Below are 18,776 nucleotides of genomic sequence, written 5' to 3'. Positions count from 1 at the left end.
CCGCCGTGGCCGGGATCCGGACAGTCGTGCAAACTTGAGTTTCGTGGCCAAAACGTCGACACTGAGCCGTCACGACGGGTACAGCCCAAAGGGCTTCGACAAATGGTAAAGATGGCGTCGGTTTTTAATGGCAGCTTTATTTTAAAGCTATCCGCCGCATTGACCAAAGCACGTAAAAATAAAAATGTCCCCGGTAGAACTCGTTCTTGAAGAATGCAGCATGCCAAAACACGCCCCTCCACCACCTATCGCACTTGCAGAGTGTTGTACGCTTGGTGCAGGACGCGCACGAAAATGTGAACGCTTAAAAATGTTATCTCGCACCACTTGACGTTTGTATTTGGCAAAATGCTTACTTTTAGTCGAAACTGATACCATATCTTCCTCTAGAAGTGTGTCATTTCTATCTTGTCTCATGTCAGCAGTGTTGTCTTTTTTATTCTGTGTGAAAAGGTTGCAGGCACAAGAATATTGCTTAAAAATATGAAAGAATCTTTGCTGAAAGTGGAGTATGAGCATTTAGTTAGCAAACTGAAAAATTCCTGCACTCGTTCATTATTGTCAAGAGCGTGAATATCAAGGGAAACAAACACCCTCTCAAAGATCTGGTCTCCTTCTGACGCCAACGGTGATATCCTTGGCTTTGAGAATTCCGATGCCCTTAACGAACTCGAGTGGAGCCTGGAAAAGAAGGTCAAAGAAGCAGCTAAGTCACAAATAATCAGAACAATCAGTTGCGAGACACACACACACGAAAAAAAAAACTGAATACAGTGCCGCAAAGTGGTGACGTGAGCTCTCACAGCACATTAAAAGCAAAATTCTTTCCAACTATTTGTATTCGTACACGTGCACACAGATTACGGAGCAGCCATATTTCTTTACGCTCAACTTCCTTCCAAAGTCATTCGTCAGGAAGCCAGCCGACAGGGAAAAGCCTCATTGCTACCACAACTGGAAAAGTACACACTTTCGAGTTTGAAAGCAACTTTAAACGCATGCGGAAATGCGGATATAATGACAAATTTGGTCGAACGGCGAGTTGACAGGACTCAATCCGCGCCCTGTTAATTCTGTGTCCTCTTGTGTCCCATTGGCACCGTTGGCGCAAACATCTTTCATACTTCAAGAAGGCGTTCTACTATTGCTTTTAGTCATCTGCTCCCCTGCACTTCTCCTTAATGTACTTTTCTTTCACAGTTATTTTGGCGTTATGCACAACAATATTTTCAAGTGCAATTGACATTTCCCTCACCCACGGCACAGTAGTAGGGCCCGAGACGAGACTACCTGCTATGTTTACTTTCACCATCCTGAATTCCGTCTGTCCGGAGCATATGTTTCAAACTGATGTTCCCTGTGTCACTGAAACTGCGCACCACTGCAGACGGTACACCAGCCATCAGACCGCCGTCGAGGGACCGATTTCACAAGCAGTTACGTGCGCTACGCCACCGCGCCGCGATGCATCCTTGGAGTTAGATACTCAGGCCGACGGTCAAACCGGCGCGGCGCGTGGTATGCGTGCGAACAGCAGTACTGTCTGTATCGCCGCACGGTGTTTAGCTGCATGTATACTGGGTCTATTGTTTCACCTGATCGGCGCCATAGACTGTCACAGCAGCACCAAGCAGAGGGCTCCGAATTTTGCGTTTCCTCTAAAGGGGGCAGAGTCCCCACAAGAGCTCGTAGAAGTTTCTCAGAGAGAAGTCTATTGAGCGTATTTTCCCGGCTTCTATCTGTAGATCAGTATACGTAAACAAATAGTAAGTTTTCAAAGTCTTAAGCACAACAAATGCTTTTTAAGCGCTGTTACGCTTTCGGGAGGCATTAAATTTTTATCGAGGAAGCGATCTGTCTCACTCTCGCGCTCCATCGTCAAGCTGGCTTTACAGCAACTTCTTCCCAATGGAAGGTATAGCAAGTGAACAACTGTGCGAAGCTTTAGTATCATATTTTTTTTATTTCACACTGCGTGGAAGCTCGGTGGGCGTATTAACTGTTCATATCCGTGCTGCCACAGTAAATGCTTTTACAACCTCATGGAATGGGAAAACTTGCGGTGACAAAGGCGCGGAAACGTGGAATCTTTCTGATAATTTGTTGCACAGTGACCATCGCCATACTGAATATTGGCCTTTTAGCAACGTGCCATTATATGTCGCAATTTCGCCTTTCTTACCCAGTATTTTCTACAGCAAAGAAACAGGGACAAATATTTCGCTTGTAATTGCATCGATGTTCAGCCAACAGTTAATATGTTGAGGCTAGTACTGAGAAAATAGCGAGTCCCAGTATAGACCCCCTAGCCGAGAAAAAAAAATTACGTGTTACAATATACCGCTCGAAAATCAACTTCAAAGTCACAAAATTAATAGCAACCGAACCAAAACAATGACAGCTCGGAATCTCCCGGATTCTCTCCTCCTTTCACACTTCACACCGAGCCCACGTGTTTGCGCCAGCTTCATATTCTGAAAACATCATAGCTCCGTCGTACTGTTGCACTTCACGATGGCATGGCACCAGACACTTAGCGCTTTTATTTATGTTTATTTCTGAAAGACGGAACAGAATTACTTTTTTTCTAAACAAAGAGGACGATGAAGAAATTAAGACCACAAACGTTTTGTGGTGTAACCGGATGGACACTGAAAATGGACAGTGCAAATGAAGTGGCTAAGAAATGCAGATGTGCGGCTGTGCGTAAAATCTGCCCCGTATGGGACGTTTTTTGGCACCAAAAAACGCGCCGCGTGCCAGATGCGGCAGGCGAGCGCTACCTATACGTCTCACAATAAATGCCACTTTCGGTGCCAAACCTTCGACCGTTCCGATTAGCTGCACCTTGCCGACGCTTTGTGAATAAAAAGCGCTTTTGTCCGTGCCGCATGACCCCGCAATACCAGCTGTAGCTTCCATAATCCCGCAGAATTCTAGAGAGGTAAAATATTGACAGATCGGGCGCAAAGCACTCATTACCGCTGTGATATATAGGGTGTTTCACCTAAGATGTGACACATTTTTTTTTTTAAATAGGCTTTCTGAGTTAGAAGAGCGCTTTTTTCGGCATAGCATTGTCAGCGGTGTAGTACATCAGAATACTATCAGGATGGTTAACTAATACTGAATAGTTAACGTTTTAACTATTACTGTTGGGCTTCATAATTATCGAATGGCGTGTAGCCCACCATAAGTAATATCTATATCATTTTTTAGAATTTCGAGAACGTGGCTACTCTCAGAGCTGTGGTCCAACAAAATTTGGCTTTGACGAGTTAGGTGCACTGGAGGGGTTGCTTTGCTTGCAACCCTCTCGAAAGCGCATTTATTTTGGCACGATGTAAGCAAAATTTGTTGGACCCCAGCGCCGAGGGTAACTGCGTTTTTGAAATTCCAAAAACTGATACGGATATTGCTTATGGTGGGCTACACGCCTGTAAATAATTAAGGAGCCTAACAGTAATGGTTAAAAAGTTAATTATTCAATATTAGTTAACCAGCATGCTAGTTAACACGTGTTAGCTGTATTCTGTTAAGCTTACTTCACCGCTTCCAGTGCTATGCCGAAAAAGCGATCATCTAACTCAAAATGCCTATTTTTAAAAATAGTGTAAAGTCTTAGGTGAAACACCCTGTACACACACTGCAAAAAATTTCGTACTCACCTTCGTTTTTTCCGTTGCCACAAACTCCACGCTGTGTACGGAGTGCAGGAGAGCTAGCTTGACGGTCTGCAGTGCTAAGCGCATGCCGACGCAGTTGCGAGGCCCAGCACCGAAAGGCAAGTACGAATAAGGTCGTATGGAACTGGCATTCTCATCGCTAAACCTGCAGAAAAAGCACCAATCTAGGTTCAAACGCTCTTGTGAATCGTAACAGAATACGTACATCGCCGAGTTGGTAAGAGTTCATTTTTAAACTCTACAAAGCACAGCGACTGAGGCCGACACACACGAACCCTCTTCTTAATGAGTCTTCCTCAACGGTTATCCTTCTGCAATTCTAAATACTAACTGTATAAGCAGTATATATAAAGCGCACTGTCTCAAGCTCTGATAATACTTGCCTCCATTTCGCTATTTCCCAGAAGCAACATAAACTGAACACAACTGAAATGCTGCTGAACTCATGCACACAAGCTGAGTAGAGATTTAAAAGTAAACAAGGTGATTACTGAGGGGTTCTAACTTCTGACTCATTTAAGGGCCGCATCAGCACATCTGGGTATTCTGTAACACTGACGCGCAAACTTAACAAATCGCAGCTATTGCAGTCGCTCTGCATTTGGCGTTAATTGAGATAATTTCTGCCCATGAGCAGAAAAAGAGTAAGCAAGACGTTGAAAATTTATTGGCCTATTGGCGACAGTCACAAACTCTGGCCAAGCCATTTGTTGACATGCCTTGCCCGAGGTTTCTCCTATGACGCTGACGCTCGCTTCTTTTGAAAGCTTATCTAATTAAAACTATTGTTTCTTTGCTTCGTCTGTTTGCCCGAAGCTAGAAACACCGTTCAATCAAGGGCTCCGGATAACTTCGACCACCTGGGGTTCTTTAAATTGCACTGACAATTCCGCCTCATTCTCACCTCATTCAGCTCCTTACCCTTAAAGACCATCCTTTATCTTTAACCCACATTGCATGCACTGCCCATGCCCATGTCTTCTCCTTGATTTCGACTACAACCTGAGCTACTATGGTCTTTACCTCTCTCAAAGTTACACCCATACTGTTCCTTTCCATAACTCGCTGCGTTGCGCTCAATTTTAGGTCATCGCTTGAAAAATGCACTGCTTGCCAAGTACGCGACAGTGCAAGTAATCTAGGCCTCGGGGACTGTGTGCAAGTAGCCGATTCACTCATAAAGAACAAACACGCAAACTTCGGTCGTCTTCGTTTCATCTCTGCCAATATTAACTACTTTATAATGTTGAGATCCGTCTCTATGTTTGCTTATGTACCGTCTTTGTCAAAAGTAACCGAGCAAAATGGTGGTTTGAGCTAGTTGGTACATCTTTAAAATTTCACCAGCGCTGCGACTAGGAACGAGAACAGAGAAGGAAGACAAGGACAGGCGCTACTAACAACTGGAAGTTTATTTGAAAAAACACAGATTATATGCACACAACTGACAACCTAAAACGCCTGCGCTTCCCGCAAAAAGCACGCAAAAGAAAGTTAAGAATCTAGATACAAAATTTCACATTCATGTAAGTTTACAGATGGTGTGCTAACGCACGTGTCGCTGTTCTTGTGAATATGATAGGCTTCACACAACTCCCTAGTCAGCTGATCTGGATGTCTGAATTTAATCTTTGCCCTGTTAAGCAGTGGAAAGCATGCTTTTTTATTAGACACACCGGGTTTGTTCAGATGACAATCTCTGTAATGAAGGGACAGATTTGATGAAGGAGCACCATTGAAAGAGGTTTTATGCTGACGTAAGCGTGTATTTATGCATTTCCCGGTTTGCCCAATGTAATTCTTGCCGCATTTAAAAGGTATGTCATATACCACTCCCTCTGCACATGGCACAAAGGATGATTCATGATCCACCTGGCATGCATTTTTTCTTTTGCCTCTTATATGCTTATGTTTACTTTTGAAATTTTTAAAAATTTCAAAAGTAACCAGGCTGCGTGGTTTGCTTCTAGCTTGTATAATGGAGCCCTTGTGGTTTTCTTAAAGATCAAAACATGTTGGAAGGTAAGAAGACCCCCAGTCCTTACCTTTAACGACCATTTCAGCTTCAGGGAAGCTGTAAGGGCTCCACTGTACGAGCTAGAAGCAAACCATGCAGCCTGGTTACTTTTGACAAAGACTGTACTTTACTGAAGTTGTTCCTTCTTATCGTGACAATCCGAAAGTACTTTCAAGCAACATCTTCAGCACTTTTATAATATTATGCCGGAATCGATCAACTGGGCCCTTATACTTAACTTACGAGGGCTCTCACCTTTCGGGTATAAATTTTTCTGGATCGGGAAAAAATTCCGGGTCACGATGCACAGCGTAGACAGGCACTGTGACGATGCTGCCTTTGGGCACTCTAATACATGTGCCACCGAGGGTATAGTCTACGTGAGCGGTCCTGTCGATCCTGAAGGGGGAAGAAACGAAATCTTAATGCACACGATAACAAACTCTTGAGTGATTGGCTAAAAAAAAAAAAGATGTTAGGTTGGTCCCCACGCTAGCGTATAGAACACGATGTTACTAACACACGCTTACGTCAAAAGCTATTTTTACACACGCCCGACGAGACCTGCGCGTCGCAGAACCGACATAAGCGACTCCGTTGCTTGCGTCGTCCAGGCAAAGCTAGCTCTAAGTTTCAGAATGCGCTGCAGTTCTAGTCCTGAGTATCAGATTGACGGTTTTGTTGGCCCTTCAACTAGACTTGCGCTCATTTCCCAAACCTCCGGCAATCTTATGAACACTCCTCCTCTTTGTGTGATGATGCAAAAAGGGGACAGCGGCCCTCAATGTCACATGGTACATTCTCACTACCACCTCACTAGTCATCTTGACTGCCTTTTGTACAATTCCTAGCAGCCTCGCTGTCAACGCTGCGGTAGCTATCTTGCTAGCGGGTTCGTTTGCAGCACTATCACAGCAGTTGCAAATGACATAAATGACAGACTCATTCTACAGCAACGCCAATTTAAAATTCATTAAAATCGCTCGTGCAGCACGTCGATGTAGTTCTGGATCTCGACCCTCTGTCAGCGGAGCAATAATAATAACAAAATCAGGGATATAAATACAGGATGCGGGCACGCCAAAGCCACAATTTGGCGTGTAGACCGCTGGCCGGCAGCAGCAACAGCCTACGTTACTGCCGCACTTAGCTTTCATTGAGAAATTACAACATGGATTCACAATTCCTCAAGCCTAGCAATGACATCACGTTACTGATTGCGAGCGTTTGAGTCAAAAAGGTAATCGGGCAGATCATTGAACATCTATGGTATACACAGTATGACCTTATATGAGTTCATCAAATTGGGTTCGCAATGCAGCATTTCATTTCTGGGCCTTTCCTGACGCTTTGTAATGTTCCCTAAGAGTACGCTTCAAGATAGGACAAGTGAATGCGCAGTTGACGCTTCAACCAGCAGCGGCGATATCCTAAAGCATTTCAATAACGCGAGCACCTAACACAGTGTCCAGTGTGCAGTTACTCATGACAACAGAGGTGTATTCCCACTGCAAAGCATAGGAATTAGATGCAGTTAGCAATGGGAAGAGGGTTTCAAACGCTGCACCGGAGGTCTTGAGGTTCGCAGAAATAGAGGAGGTTGAAGCCTCGGTTAGAAACCTCGTAACTACCAGAACTTCGCTGGTTTTTAAGAGAGAATTTGCTTCCGTTGCAAACCTTTGACATTCCGTATTTTTAGTGGCGGTAATCTACCCCCGGGCTCCGGCAGCATATTCTGCCCCGTAAAGGGAGTGCGCTAGAGGACAGCTGAGATCTTTTATATTCCTTTTGTGGTTACAGTGTACGCTCAAACGTTTTTAAGAGAACACAAGCAAATGCGCCGGTGTGTTAATCCCTAAAATCTCACGTTTCCTTTTCAAACAGCCGTTCTATTCGTTGGCACGTAGCATCAAAACAGCAAACGCAAAAGTTACCTCAACCGTATCTAATTTACTGGACGAAGGTTTTTTACCTTTTATCGGTCTTCTGTGCCTCGTAGACTATTTTAGTGTTTTAGTGGGCACAATAATTCTCATTGCCAGCGAGTCATTGTCTCATTGTCATGAGTATAAGTTAAAGAATAGCTTACATGATCAAAACCATAATTTCCGTCCAGAGACAGTTGACCGGATTTCATTCACCGGGTGGCTTCATGTGTACGTACCGAGGAGCAGGTGGATACAGCCTCAAGGTCTCTGACACAACGCAGTGCAGGTAAGGCAACCTGCTTATGGCGTCAAGGCTTGGGTTCTTCCCCTGCAAATACGAAAGAAATGCAGCTGTGTTTTACGCCATCTCTCGGTAACGTAAAACACAGCTGCTGAAATCGGTAAAACCAGAATGACATGACAGCAGCTCGTTTCTTTGTTTCCCGCAATGACGTTTTGATGGGAAAGCACTACTTAACGTGGTCCAAACCAAGAATCTTGTGTGGCGCGTAAGAATTTAGCTGGAGCTTGACGCACGTGCACTTACATGTGTCGCGAAACATTCGTCAGCTTCAACGCGCAGCGTAGCCTGGGCTTCGGGGTTCAGCGCAAGAAGGCGGACCGCGCAAGCGAGGACGGAGGAGGTTCCGTCGTGGCCGGCGAGGAAGAAGAGCACACACTGCGCCAGTGCCTCGTCTTCAGACAGGGCTGCAGAGGGGTGAAAGACAAGCGGCAGCTGTCTGGCGCACGCCCTGGTGGCACAGAGGGCATTACCAGCCTCATTTTTCAGCGCTTGAATCTTAAATGATGGAAGCAAGACTAACTTCTAAACGGGGGCAGTCAAAGTTAAAGTCTAATTCATTTGACTTGGAGAGCTTATCGGTCATCAGGTAGAGAACTACCTGGATAGTCCATTAGTCAAACTGTTAACTTGAGGCTGGTTTCGCTACCCGTCGTACTAAAACACGCTTACTGACCGCCCGCTTCCCGGAAGCCCGCTTCCTGACATTGAAGTTAAAAGAGAAAATAAATTTCTGGATATAACCAGAAGATTGAAACTCAGTGTCTAACGAACAATTTCCAACTTATCTGTGCTACTGGAAAAAGGTGTAAAAGATTTTGCATTCGATGGTTTTAACAAACCATACTCTGTCTCTTTTATTACAAATTCACAAATTTGTTTTCAATTGCGTTTCTCATTAATGCGCTTGACTAGCACAGAAGTTGCGTGTGTTGCTTCATCCTGACATAAGTCGCACAAACCTTTCACGTCTTCCGACCTCTTCCTCTTTCATCAGTACGGTAACGAAGGAGCCCATAGTCCGACCTAACAGACGAGTTGAGAAGTCACGCGATCTACAAGCGGGGAGTGCGCTCGGATGCACTCTTTTGGCCCTACGAACCTCACTACGCCTGTTCTAAATTCCCCTCCTCCTCCTAATTGTTCGCAGAGCTTTCACTTTCTCTCCTCCTCCTTTGAACTTTGTCATCATTTTTCAGACTGCACCATTCGCTCCCCACGAACTTCTTTCCCTTATTCTGAGTGTTCCCTATCCTCCTAATTCTTCAGAGCGCTTTCACTCTCTCTATCTCCTACTCATTTGAATTTTCTTTCTCGTCCTCTTACAGGTCGCATTCGCTGCACCCTACGAACCTCTTTTCCTCTGTTCTGAGCTCCCCTACTTCTAATTCTTCGGAGCGAATTAACCCTCTCTCTCTCCTCCTGCTTTAAACTTTCTTTGTCGTCATCTGACAGCTGCGCTGCACCCGTTGCGCCCCACGAACCACTATGCGAGTGGGGAGGCATAAACACAACAGACATACTGCACCAGTAACGAGAGTTACTCAATGCCTCCACTGCTATTAGCATTTCGTACCACTCCCGCTGTCGCTGAGATAAGCATTACCGCCGAGGGAAACGTCCGGCTGCTTTTCTCTCCTCCTGCGGAGGGCAGCAAAACAGGCTTCAATTTGTTTCGCCACCAACTTGAACTTTGCTCCGGTGAAGCTGTTTACTTTCCCTCTTTCTGTGTTCACTCCTTTCTCAGTAGGCTTGTAGTCTATTTGGATTACAAAACAAATTGAGCGTACGGTACTTCACCACCAAGCAAACTCGTTATGACAATTGTGCGCTTGTTCAATGGCTCCCCGGTTTCACGCTCACCTCTGGTGACAAACGTTGCGTCATTCTTAACTTCTGACTCAAGGTTGAAGATTTCCGCTGATTCATTTCCGGGCGCAGTTTCAGCGCCTTCAGCGAGATTTCCTTCTTGAGCGTCCATCATGAGTTGCAAGAAGTCTTCGCGGCGCTGGGGTAGAAATGAATTGCTTCATACACTGCTTATACTTTTATGCCTCTTTCAAATGGAATCTGAACTACAGCCAACATGCAACAGTTGTATAACGAAACTGACTCGTGACCTCAGTGGACTAAGCGGGTGAGGGTAACTCAAAAGGCGTACAATATTCAAGATGTCTGCGATATAAGATACTTTTAGCTTCGCATCGCCTCCCCTTTCTAGTTCGTAAAACAGTGTCGTTTTATGCCCGGACAGTTAAAGTGATTTGGAAAGGGCTTGAAGGTCAAAATAAGATCAGATTTCAGCGTGAAATTCTCATGAACGGCGAAAAACGCGTTTCAGCCCAGCTTCTCCCTCCGTCTCGAGCGAGTGAGTTTCGTAACTGGCAGGGTCAAATAATGAGAGCAAGGGACGCCACTCACCTCACATCAAACGAGCAACAAACCAAATGAACTCAAGCAGCGCTAGAAGTAATAGCCCTCTAGAGCATCGCCTTCAGCGCTTCAGACACGTGATGCAGCAAGCAGAAAGCGCGGCCGGCGCGGCCCCATATCAGGGGCGAAAAGCAAGAAGAAATTAAAGATACGCAGACATCGCCGTGGGGGAGCTGATGAAGATGATGATGACAGGAGCACATGGATGTGAGGTCGAAGTCTATTCACGTGTGTTCACGCCTACTCTTTGCGAACGCATTTATACTTCCGTCCTTTTATTTTGTTTAGTCATATGCCAGTTGATCAGCATGGTAGACTGACTCTATCTAAACATGAATATTTCTGTACTCCTCTCGCATAGAACGTTTAGTAGCAGCAAGAATAATTTCTGCAGTATTACAGAGCTTCCCCCCCCCCCCCCCCCCCCCGCCCTTGAATCAACAGGCTCTTTCAAAATTGAAGAATTTTTCTCCCGTCGCAACGATACCAGTTCAATTATGGCCGCCGCGGTGGCTCAGTGGCTATGGTGCTCGGCTGCTGGCCCGAAAGACGCGGGTTCGATCCCGGCCGCGGCGGTTGAATTTCTTTGGAGGAGAAATTCGAGGCCCGTGTACTGTGCGATGTCAGTGCACGTTAAAGAACCCCAGGTGGTCGAAATTTCCGGAGCCCTCCACTACGGCGTCTCTCATAGCCTCAGTCGCTTTGGGACGTTAAACCCCATAAACCAAACCAAACCAACCAGTTCAATTATAACCACAGGAGATCATGCCGCACGGTGGAAAATATACACGGTTATTACTATTGAGGCCGCTGCCCCACCACTTACGATAGAGGTCTGCCGCTGCGACAGATTTACTTCCCTATGTACAGCAGGCATTTCTGTTCCGAATGCAAAATTTTCTCTTGTCTTATTTCAACGAGCTTGACTTATATTACAAATCACGCCCTTTATTTTAGTCGAAACTCTGTGAACTATACGTCACTATAGACCCCTTGTTTAATATGAACGGTAGACGCTGAGGACTATCTTAAACTACCATATGTCAACTCATTACCACGTCGTAATCACAAAGAGGCGATTTTTCACTGAAAACGAAGCTTTCACAACATAGAAAAAGTAAAAAATGGAATAGAGGTGTAGCCGCTAATGCCTTTATCACAAGCAAGTTACGACGACGTGAATAACTTTTTGATTGCGGATCTCTTACGCTAAACCACACCAAGATCCATTTCCAATTAGTGATCGACAGGCTCTTTTCATCACTTATCCAGGAGTTTGAATCAAGCTCAAATAAAAAAAAATGTTTCTTTTTCAACTCCAAGTTCCCCTCCCATGAATACGTCTTTTGTCGGAAAAAAACGTCAGGAAAAAAGCCAAACAACCGATGTCCACTCAGAAGAAAAACTTGACGAAGTTGTCCTCACTGTCTAATTTATATCGCGGTTTTTGTAGAAGCAGGCAAATGCTTTCACCAAGCCTGCCGTTGTGCATGTCTGGCGCCAGGACATGTCTTTTGGCACGAAGAAATCAACCGCATAGGTAGGACAGACGTGCAAACTATCAGCCAATATTGTGCATGCTCTGGTATGCACAGAACTAACTCAGAAAAACATGCGGTTTTAAATAACAGTGATCATAAATTAAAAACATGAAGTACACACGATAATTCGCTTAACAGCGAAATCAGAGATGTTAGCAACTGAACAGTTCAAAGTTATAGCAGCGAAAAGGAAAATTCTTAGAACAATATTGCGGTAAGACCACTTACTGTTCGCTTTCGTTTTCTTTCTTGGATAATTGCCACACAAACTTGCTTGAAGTAATGAAATGGCTCAGGCTTAAGGAGCTTCACCTTGAGCAATTTCACCAATCCAGGGCATAAAACTGCAACAGAACACAAATCACTGTCACATTTAACAGTTAGAGGTATCCTGACTATATTCTCTTTGTACCTTTTCAGCTAGAACCTGAAAAAAAAAAAATCCGACTTATTGTCCTTACCGAAGATTACGACAGCCAGACTTATTCCTCCTGAGAATGCCTTCTTCGCTTTCGTCACGAATTCATTGGCAGCGTCTGTGTACGAGTCAAGTTTCGTGCCGAACGCGGTGCTCGCGATGACGTCCAACGCGTAGTGGCCGTAGAACCTGGAAGGAGGAAACCACGCTTACCATTCACCGCTGGTTATTCCTAAATCAAGCGTATAATTGCACTAGTGTAGGTTGCTCGAGAGAAAACATCAATAAGAGGGGCTGCAGCCAATTCAGGTGCAAAACAAAACTACGAGCACTGGTAAGACGGTGGTTCATTTACTGGACCGGCCAAAATGGGCCTAGGAACTCTTTGATAAGCAATCTACAACACAGATTTCTAACGAACAGTGGTGTATATTAATAGCTGTATGCTCTGACCACTGCGATTTTAGGCTGAGTATTCCGGCGCGAAATATATCGAACAAGTACATATGCGAAAAGGCAGCGCAAGACGTTCACGAGCTTAAAACGGAAACCAGCTAGGAAACTGGAAGTCCATAGTGCTTCGTTTTTCTTTCCGTTAGCTTTTGCAACAAGTCTGCAACGTTTTCATGACACGACATGGCTCATGCGCAGCGATGCGCAGTACATATGGAATTGCTTACACAAACAGCAAACCGCCCTGATTCCAGTTCAGCAACCGACAGCTGCTCTTCAGTTGAGTCTCAGGGGAGTTTCCTTATGGCAAGAAGCTCGCTTGACTCAAATTGTACCTTCCTACGCTGGCCTACCCCTCACTTCGGAGTTGTCATCTACAAAATTGATCGCAGGCAAAGAGTGCACTTTCACCTCAAGGTAAAAAATAAAATTGCGCTTACTGCTTCATGTCAATATTTTTCATTTCTTCAGCTGTTTTCTTGAGATGATCTGAGGTGACCATGGCGCATTCCTGGATTAAGTTGTTCATCTGAAAAATGTAAATTTTTTTTTGTTTCTGTTCCAGCCAATAACCAAGGAAACAAATTACGTCGCTAACTCGTGTCTATCAAAGGCCTAAATAAAGTCGCCAAAACAAACTTCAAGGTGCCACTAAGCATCTTAAATGACTGCGGAAGTTTCCGTCCTGTGAGCAGGCACCGAAAGGACATCCTCAAACACGTATTTCATTCCAACAGTAGATCTCCCTTCACAGTAACGAAAAACGCTCTTACATTATGTTGCTTGTCTAAAAGTGCAGCTGGACACTTGTGATTAAAATAACGTCTTCTCATGTGACTGTAGAACAGACGCTTAAGGTTAAATGACCTCTGATAGTGTTACCAGTGAACGGGTTACTGTATCAGTGGACTCGACTCGCGCATGAATCGTAAAGGAATCGTGAACGACGAAGTGGCGGTGCGCTGAACGACGACGACGCTGACAGTGTGAAGCTGGGCCCTTGGAGTCTCTGAGTTGAGTGGTGGCCATCGCAGCGCAGCCGTCAATACAGACTTCCCCGTAACATCCCCCGTAACAATAGCAGTGTTTATTTCGGCAAAGTGTCTCGTGCCATCCTAAAGCAAGATTTCAACTTCCAGACGTGTTTCCAGCCAACCCTACCCCACTTGTATTAGTAGCGGATAATTTGCCGAAGCCTGCATCAGTGCGGTATCGCAGGTGAAAGGCGTCGATAATACTAATACAAAAATATAAATAGTTATGGAATCAAGAGTAAAATTTAAATAGGAAAGGCCTGAAGATGATAACTCTAGTCAGCAGACAATTCTTACAGAAAATTTCTTTAGACAGTCTATAGTTGCTCCATAGACTTTTTCTCTTTAACGTCTATAGACTTTCTATAGGCAGATCCTGTAGACTAGTCTACAGGCAATACAAACTCCAGAGACACGCTATAGACAATCTAGTTCTAAGGCCACACACTTTTAGTAGACTTTTGCCTATAGACAGTCTATATACTATGAAGAGACAGAATAAAATATTTATAGAAAATCAATACAGTCTATAAGAAGTTAATAAACAGTCTATAGATCAGTTTTATAAGGCTAGCTGCCGCTAGTTGTGATCCGGCTGCATCAGCAGCACTGTTTGTGTCTAAAATACAATTTGATCGAATTCTAGAAACTTGTTTCATCGTTTTAAATCTTTAATTACCTTTTTATTTATTTTCAGTTTGTCTATATAAATCATTCTGTGGTTACCTAATTATGTTTAATGCAACGCGACTTGCTTTGTCATCCTTTTGTGACACTTCCTGTTAACCTCAATGAGTTTAGCACCTTTTTTTTTTGTAGTCGAAAACACAGCACCTTTGTGAACCTCCGCATTTTCTTTCATCGTCAGGCTCGTGTCCCAAGCATTTGCAAGTGCCCTTCTGAAGTGAGCTATTCCTTACACCTTACAGAGCTATTCTCTGTAAGGTGTTTCAAGAATGGACGAAGCAGCTATCTGACTATAGAGCAAAGACACTGGCCAATAAGCAGAATAGCTTGCATGCAAAAAATGCTTCCCAATACAGACGAAACTCGAGTAAATACAATGCATGAATTAGATAATGATGGTAACTTTTTTCGTGCTCTATATTTTTAGTCCTAAAGAACTACTTCTCTAGTAACGCTCAAGTACTGCGTTTTTCTGCACCTTGTAAAGAATTAATCTCATTTCAGCGTTGTTTTCACTTTATTTTTTCGCCTCTAACATCAGCTGAGCATTTATTTTGTTCGTATGCACGAGTGTGACATCACTCCGCAGAGTGGCATTCTCCAATGTATCGCCTACGAGGAAAATTACTCACCTTGCGCAGTTTTCCTGTGGAAAATGCGGGACTTGTTGAGGGCCTTATCTTTCTCCAAAGTTCCACCGGAGCAGTGCTCATCATGTTGTCCAAAATAGGGTCGAAAAAATCAATCAGCTTTTGTTTTAAAAGACAGAAAGAAAAGAAAAAGCATTTAGTTGTGCAGGTTTGACACCTGTGGTATCGCCGGCGTTATATACAAACGTGCATGGACGCATATTTTCGGTTCATGCGTACCCGTCTGTTGCAAAGCGCTGGAAAGTCCTTCACAAGCACTTGCTTCACCAGATCTGGCTCACCCACCATCAACGCCGGCTTGGCTCCTTCGAAATACCTGAGTGTGTTGAGTGGAAATTCGTGACTCAAGTTCTTCGCACCTTGAGGAAAAGTAACTAGCACCGTCACTCACCCAAAAAGTCTGCCCATCTTCGCGTAGCGTTTTTGATCTACAGCATGCACGGGCTGAAAATGAACGGCAGAGATGTGTAAGAAAGTATACTGGATGGTTCTCTCTTTTAAGTTCATTTAATGACTCTTGACGCTACGAATGTCTGGTGCCTACCAGCATGCCACTCTGGTAGCTCACTTAGCGTAGTAATACAAGCGAAGGTTCCATTTTGCTCTCATGTTTGTTAGACGTAACCCTGCTGTTCATGCGTTTCTTAAGCGTTTATATAGTCTCCCCAACCGGGCACGCTTTCTAAGCTTAAACCCAGCAGCAAAACAGTGTTAAATCCAGTAAGAAAAATTATTACGCTGAGAGAACACGAGCGCGAGAAGCAGTGCACGCGTATCCTATTAGAGCTTCAAGCGAGGTGAGTAGCATCTGTCTGAAGACAATCCCTCCTTTAGCAGCACCATAATATGCTAGCGGCAAAGGTTAAAACAACGCAAAAGGCGAGGCCATTGGAAACGATCACACAAAACACCACAGGCAGTTGGCAGTCTTCGCCCGTGGTGTTTTGTGTATTCCTCATTGCCGACGTCCTCGTCTTTTGCGCTGTTTTAACCTTTGTCAGAACTATGAACCAACTAGCGCACAAGAACATCCTACTAAATAATATGCCAGAATGCCGATTTTACAACACGTAACTTAACGCTTCAATGAAAACTTCGTGCTCTACTGACCACTATTGCAGCGTTATCCTCCGATTTTGATTACCGTTTTCTCTCGCCCCCAAACAGCAAGAAATTTGTATTACAAAACCACAGAATGCGTGGTGCATACGAGGCAGTAACCCCTTTTCCAACCAGCCTCCTCTCGTCGCTCTTGAAGTTATGGTTATTCATGAATTCGCCCGTAGAGGTCAGTCGTTAGGACATGATATACCACGTCGTGCAGACTAGTGGAGATAAAGAAAGTAAAATCCGATATATGGATGAGGATATCGGGACAGTAGATGCTGCATGGTGCAGCATATCATTTCATAGCAGGAAAGATGGGTACATAGCAGTGTGACTGATATCCTTACCTTGAACAAAAGGCCAAAGGCTGGACCGAACAACAAAGAGAATGGCTCATGAACCACATTCTGGCTTTTCCAATAGTTTCTGTTCCTCCCGGCGTACCTGCAAAGACATAATAAAATACTCATTAGAGATTATTATACCTATACAGTGCAAAGTGATCAACTGAAAAGACCAGCTGTTGTCAGTGCAGGTTCAGGATAGAAGCTCTACAACCAATAAATGTAGCTGGTATGACAAACTGCTCAGGATGACGTATTAGTAACAGTGGCTCAGTATTGAGGTACCCAGATACGAACACCACAGCTTCGCGCTCGTGCCTGTATATCGAAGGTTGTGCTCAATCACGTGAGGGTTTTCATCGAGTAGTTGAAGTCGAGAGCATGACGGAATCCCGTCGGGGGGGGCAAATTTCATTCATGTCTTTTATACATGCTGCATTAAGCATTTCAGTTTAATGCAGCCCGCCAAGAGAATACGCACAAGCACCAATTACGCAGCTGCGGATGCAGCAACGGTACGGAAAGATTTCGCTAGCTGTGGTTACCCAAGTCATTTCATAAAGTCAACAAAATGACAGCTGTCACGACGCCGACAACCTAACACCGCTCTTCCACCAAAGAAACGTGCGGCTATTCCATATGTTCCGAAAACAAGTGAGTGTCTCGCCCGTATATTACGAGAATATGACGTGCAAGTAGCCCATGTCGCTGCCAAACAAAATGGGACAACAGCTGATGAACGTAAAAGGCCAGTTGCCGAAAGAAAGATTCCCAGGAGTTGTCTACGACATTCCTTGCTCAGATTGCAACGGCGTCTACATCACCGAAACTGGAAGTCATAAGAAGCGCTTAGAACAACACGCTCGTGATGTGCAGAATGAAAATACTCGCAATGACGCCTTGGCAGAACGCGCAGTCACGAAAAATCACAAAATATATCAGGAAAAGGCAAGAATCATCGAAAAATAAAAACTGACATTATCACGGCTTCATCTCGAATCTCTGGTGATACAGACAACGTTACATACGCTTAATCGCAACGAGGGTAATCTTAATCCGATTTACGAGCGATCCTTGCGGCGATTACTTTTAAAGACGAACCTTTCTGGTATGATTCCATGTGAACGAGGCACCCGCTCTCGGCGCCGAAACGTCAACATCGAATTTCATGTTCTGGTCGGCGTCTCTCTCTTATGAAATTCATCGAGTAGTGGATGCATGGTCAGAATTCAATCTGTAGGCCGCTCTGAAATCTCTAATAGTGCTTGCAGAGTGTTTGTACGCAGCATTAAAAGAGGAAAGCTTTCGCCGTAAGGTTAATACTCACGGCAGCCGGCAAGTTAATGCATCTATGAAAAGGTCACAATCAGGTACTTACAAATAGAGTAGAATGAAGGCTGTTCCTGCCAGCAGCAGCCATTCAAGTAACCCAGTCATTTCTTTTCGGATATCTTTCTTAATTCGATGCCAGTTGGTAAATTTTGCTTCAAGAATGCCAGTCACCTTGTAGCGGTGTTTAGGCGAAGTAAAACACTGAGCATGTTCGGCTTGCTGCAAATACCATCGAACATCAATCGCATCTCAAGAAGCAGTTTCATATTATCCGAAGAATCATCAGAGTTGAGGCGCAAAGGACAGGGCGTCTTAAGTGGGGCTGAAGGGGGCAATAGTCGACTACACGTCCTCACAAAAGCGACGCTCAGGCCGAGTGCCGTTCTGTGTTAGTCGGGCCATGCAGCAGCAGTTGGGTGTACGCCGAGTGAGGTCACTTAAGGCAGGCGACGCTACCGAAGCGAGTGAGCGCCCTTGACGGAGAGTAGCAGCCCCTGACGACCGAAGCACGGTATCCTGTTTATCCCCCGCACAGCGGCCTTTTATCGGCACGTGTATGAAAGCCTCTGATAAGATTGGCGCCGGTGAAGCACTTCACTCTTTTGCAGAATGACGCCGGTGTAAACAGAAACGTATCTCGCCAACTTGGCTTTTAAAGCTGAGGCGGAAAATCCGGCGTTGTTGTCCGTGCCAGAAAGTCTGAACAGAACCCCCTGACCTCATCACGGAAAAAAGGAAAAATAAAATTTCTTTAAAAACATTTCTCCCGAATCATGTTTCGAACCCAGACCGAAGCGAGCAGATCAGCCTTGCTGGCCACTTCATTACAGCACGGCACCATCTTT

At 44.7% G+C, this 18,776-nt stretch overlaps 1 protein-coding gene across 1 annotated transcript; it reads right to left on the bottom strand.

Moving 5' to 3' along the window:
- Positions 1-117: 117 nt before the first annotated feature.
- LOC149340790 (cytochrome P450 3A24-like) lies at positions 118-18,434 on the bottom strand. The gene is made up of 14 exons (XM_089549669.1): positions 17,978-18,434; positions 16,603-16,699; positions 15,540-15,592; positions 15,368-15,464; positions 15,131-15,247; positions 13,218-13,306; positions 12,368-12,513; positions 12,135-12,250; positions 9,796-9,940; positions 8,179-8,339; positions 7,868-7,959; positions 5,959-6,102; positions 3,669-3,831; positions 118-681 (listed from the first exon to the last, which is right to left on the bottom strand). Exons 1-14 carry the CDS (start codon positions 18,034-18,036, stop codon positions 598-600), a joined length of 1,563 nt encoding a protein of 520 aa, XP_089405795.1. The 5' UTR covers positions 18,037-18,434; the 3' UTR covers positions 118-597.
- Positions 18,435-18,776: the final 342 nt, after the last annotated feature.

Source organism: Amblyomma mixtum, chromosome 6 (assembly GCF_055824585.1).
Source record: "Amblyomma mixtum isolate Tamu chromosome 6, ASM5582458v1, whole genome shotgun sequence".
NCBI lineage: Eukaryota > Metazoa > Arthropoda > Arachnida > Ixodida > Ixodidae > Amblyomma > Amblyomma mixtum.
Note: the sequence above shows the minus strand (reverse complement) of the source record. Positions and strands in the feature narration are given on the sequence as shown.

Coding starts and splice junctions, on each gene's coding strand:
- LOC149340790 (XM_089549669.1), bottom strand. CDS start 18,036: ATGACTGGGTTACTTGAATGGCTGCTGCTGGCAGGAACAGCCTTCATT. Junction 15,465..15,539: donor AAGATGGGCAGACTTTTTGG/GTGAGTGACGGT, acceptor CAACACACTCAG/GTATTTCGAAGGAGCCAAGC. Junction 6,103..7,867: donor CTGTATCCACCTGCTCCTCG/GTACGTACACAT, acceptor TTCCCCCTTCAG/GATCGACAGGACCGCTCACG.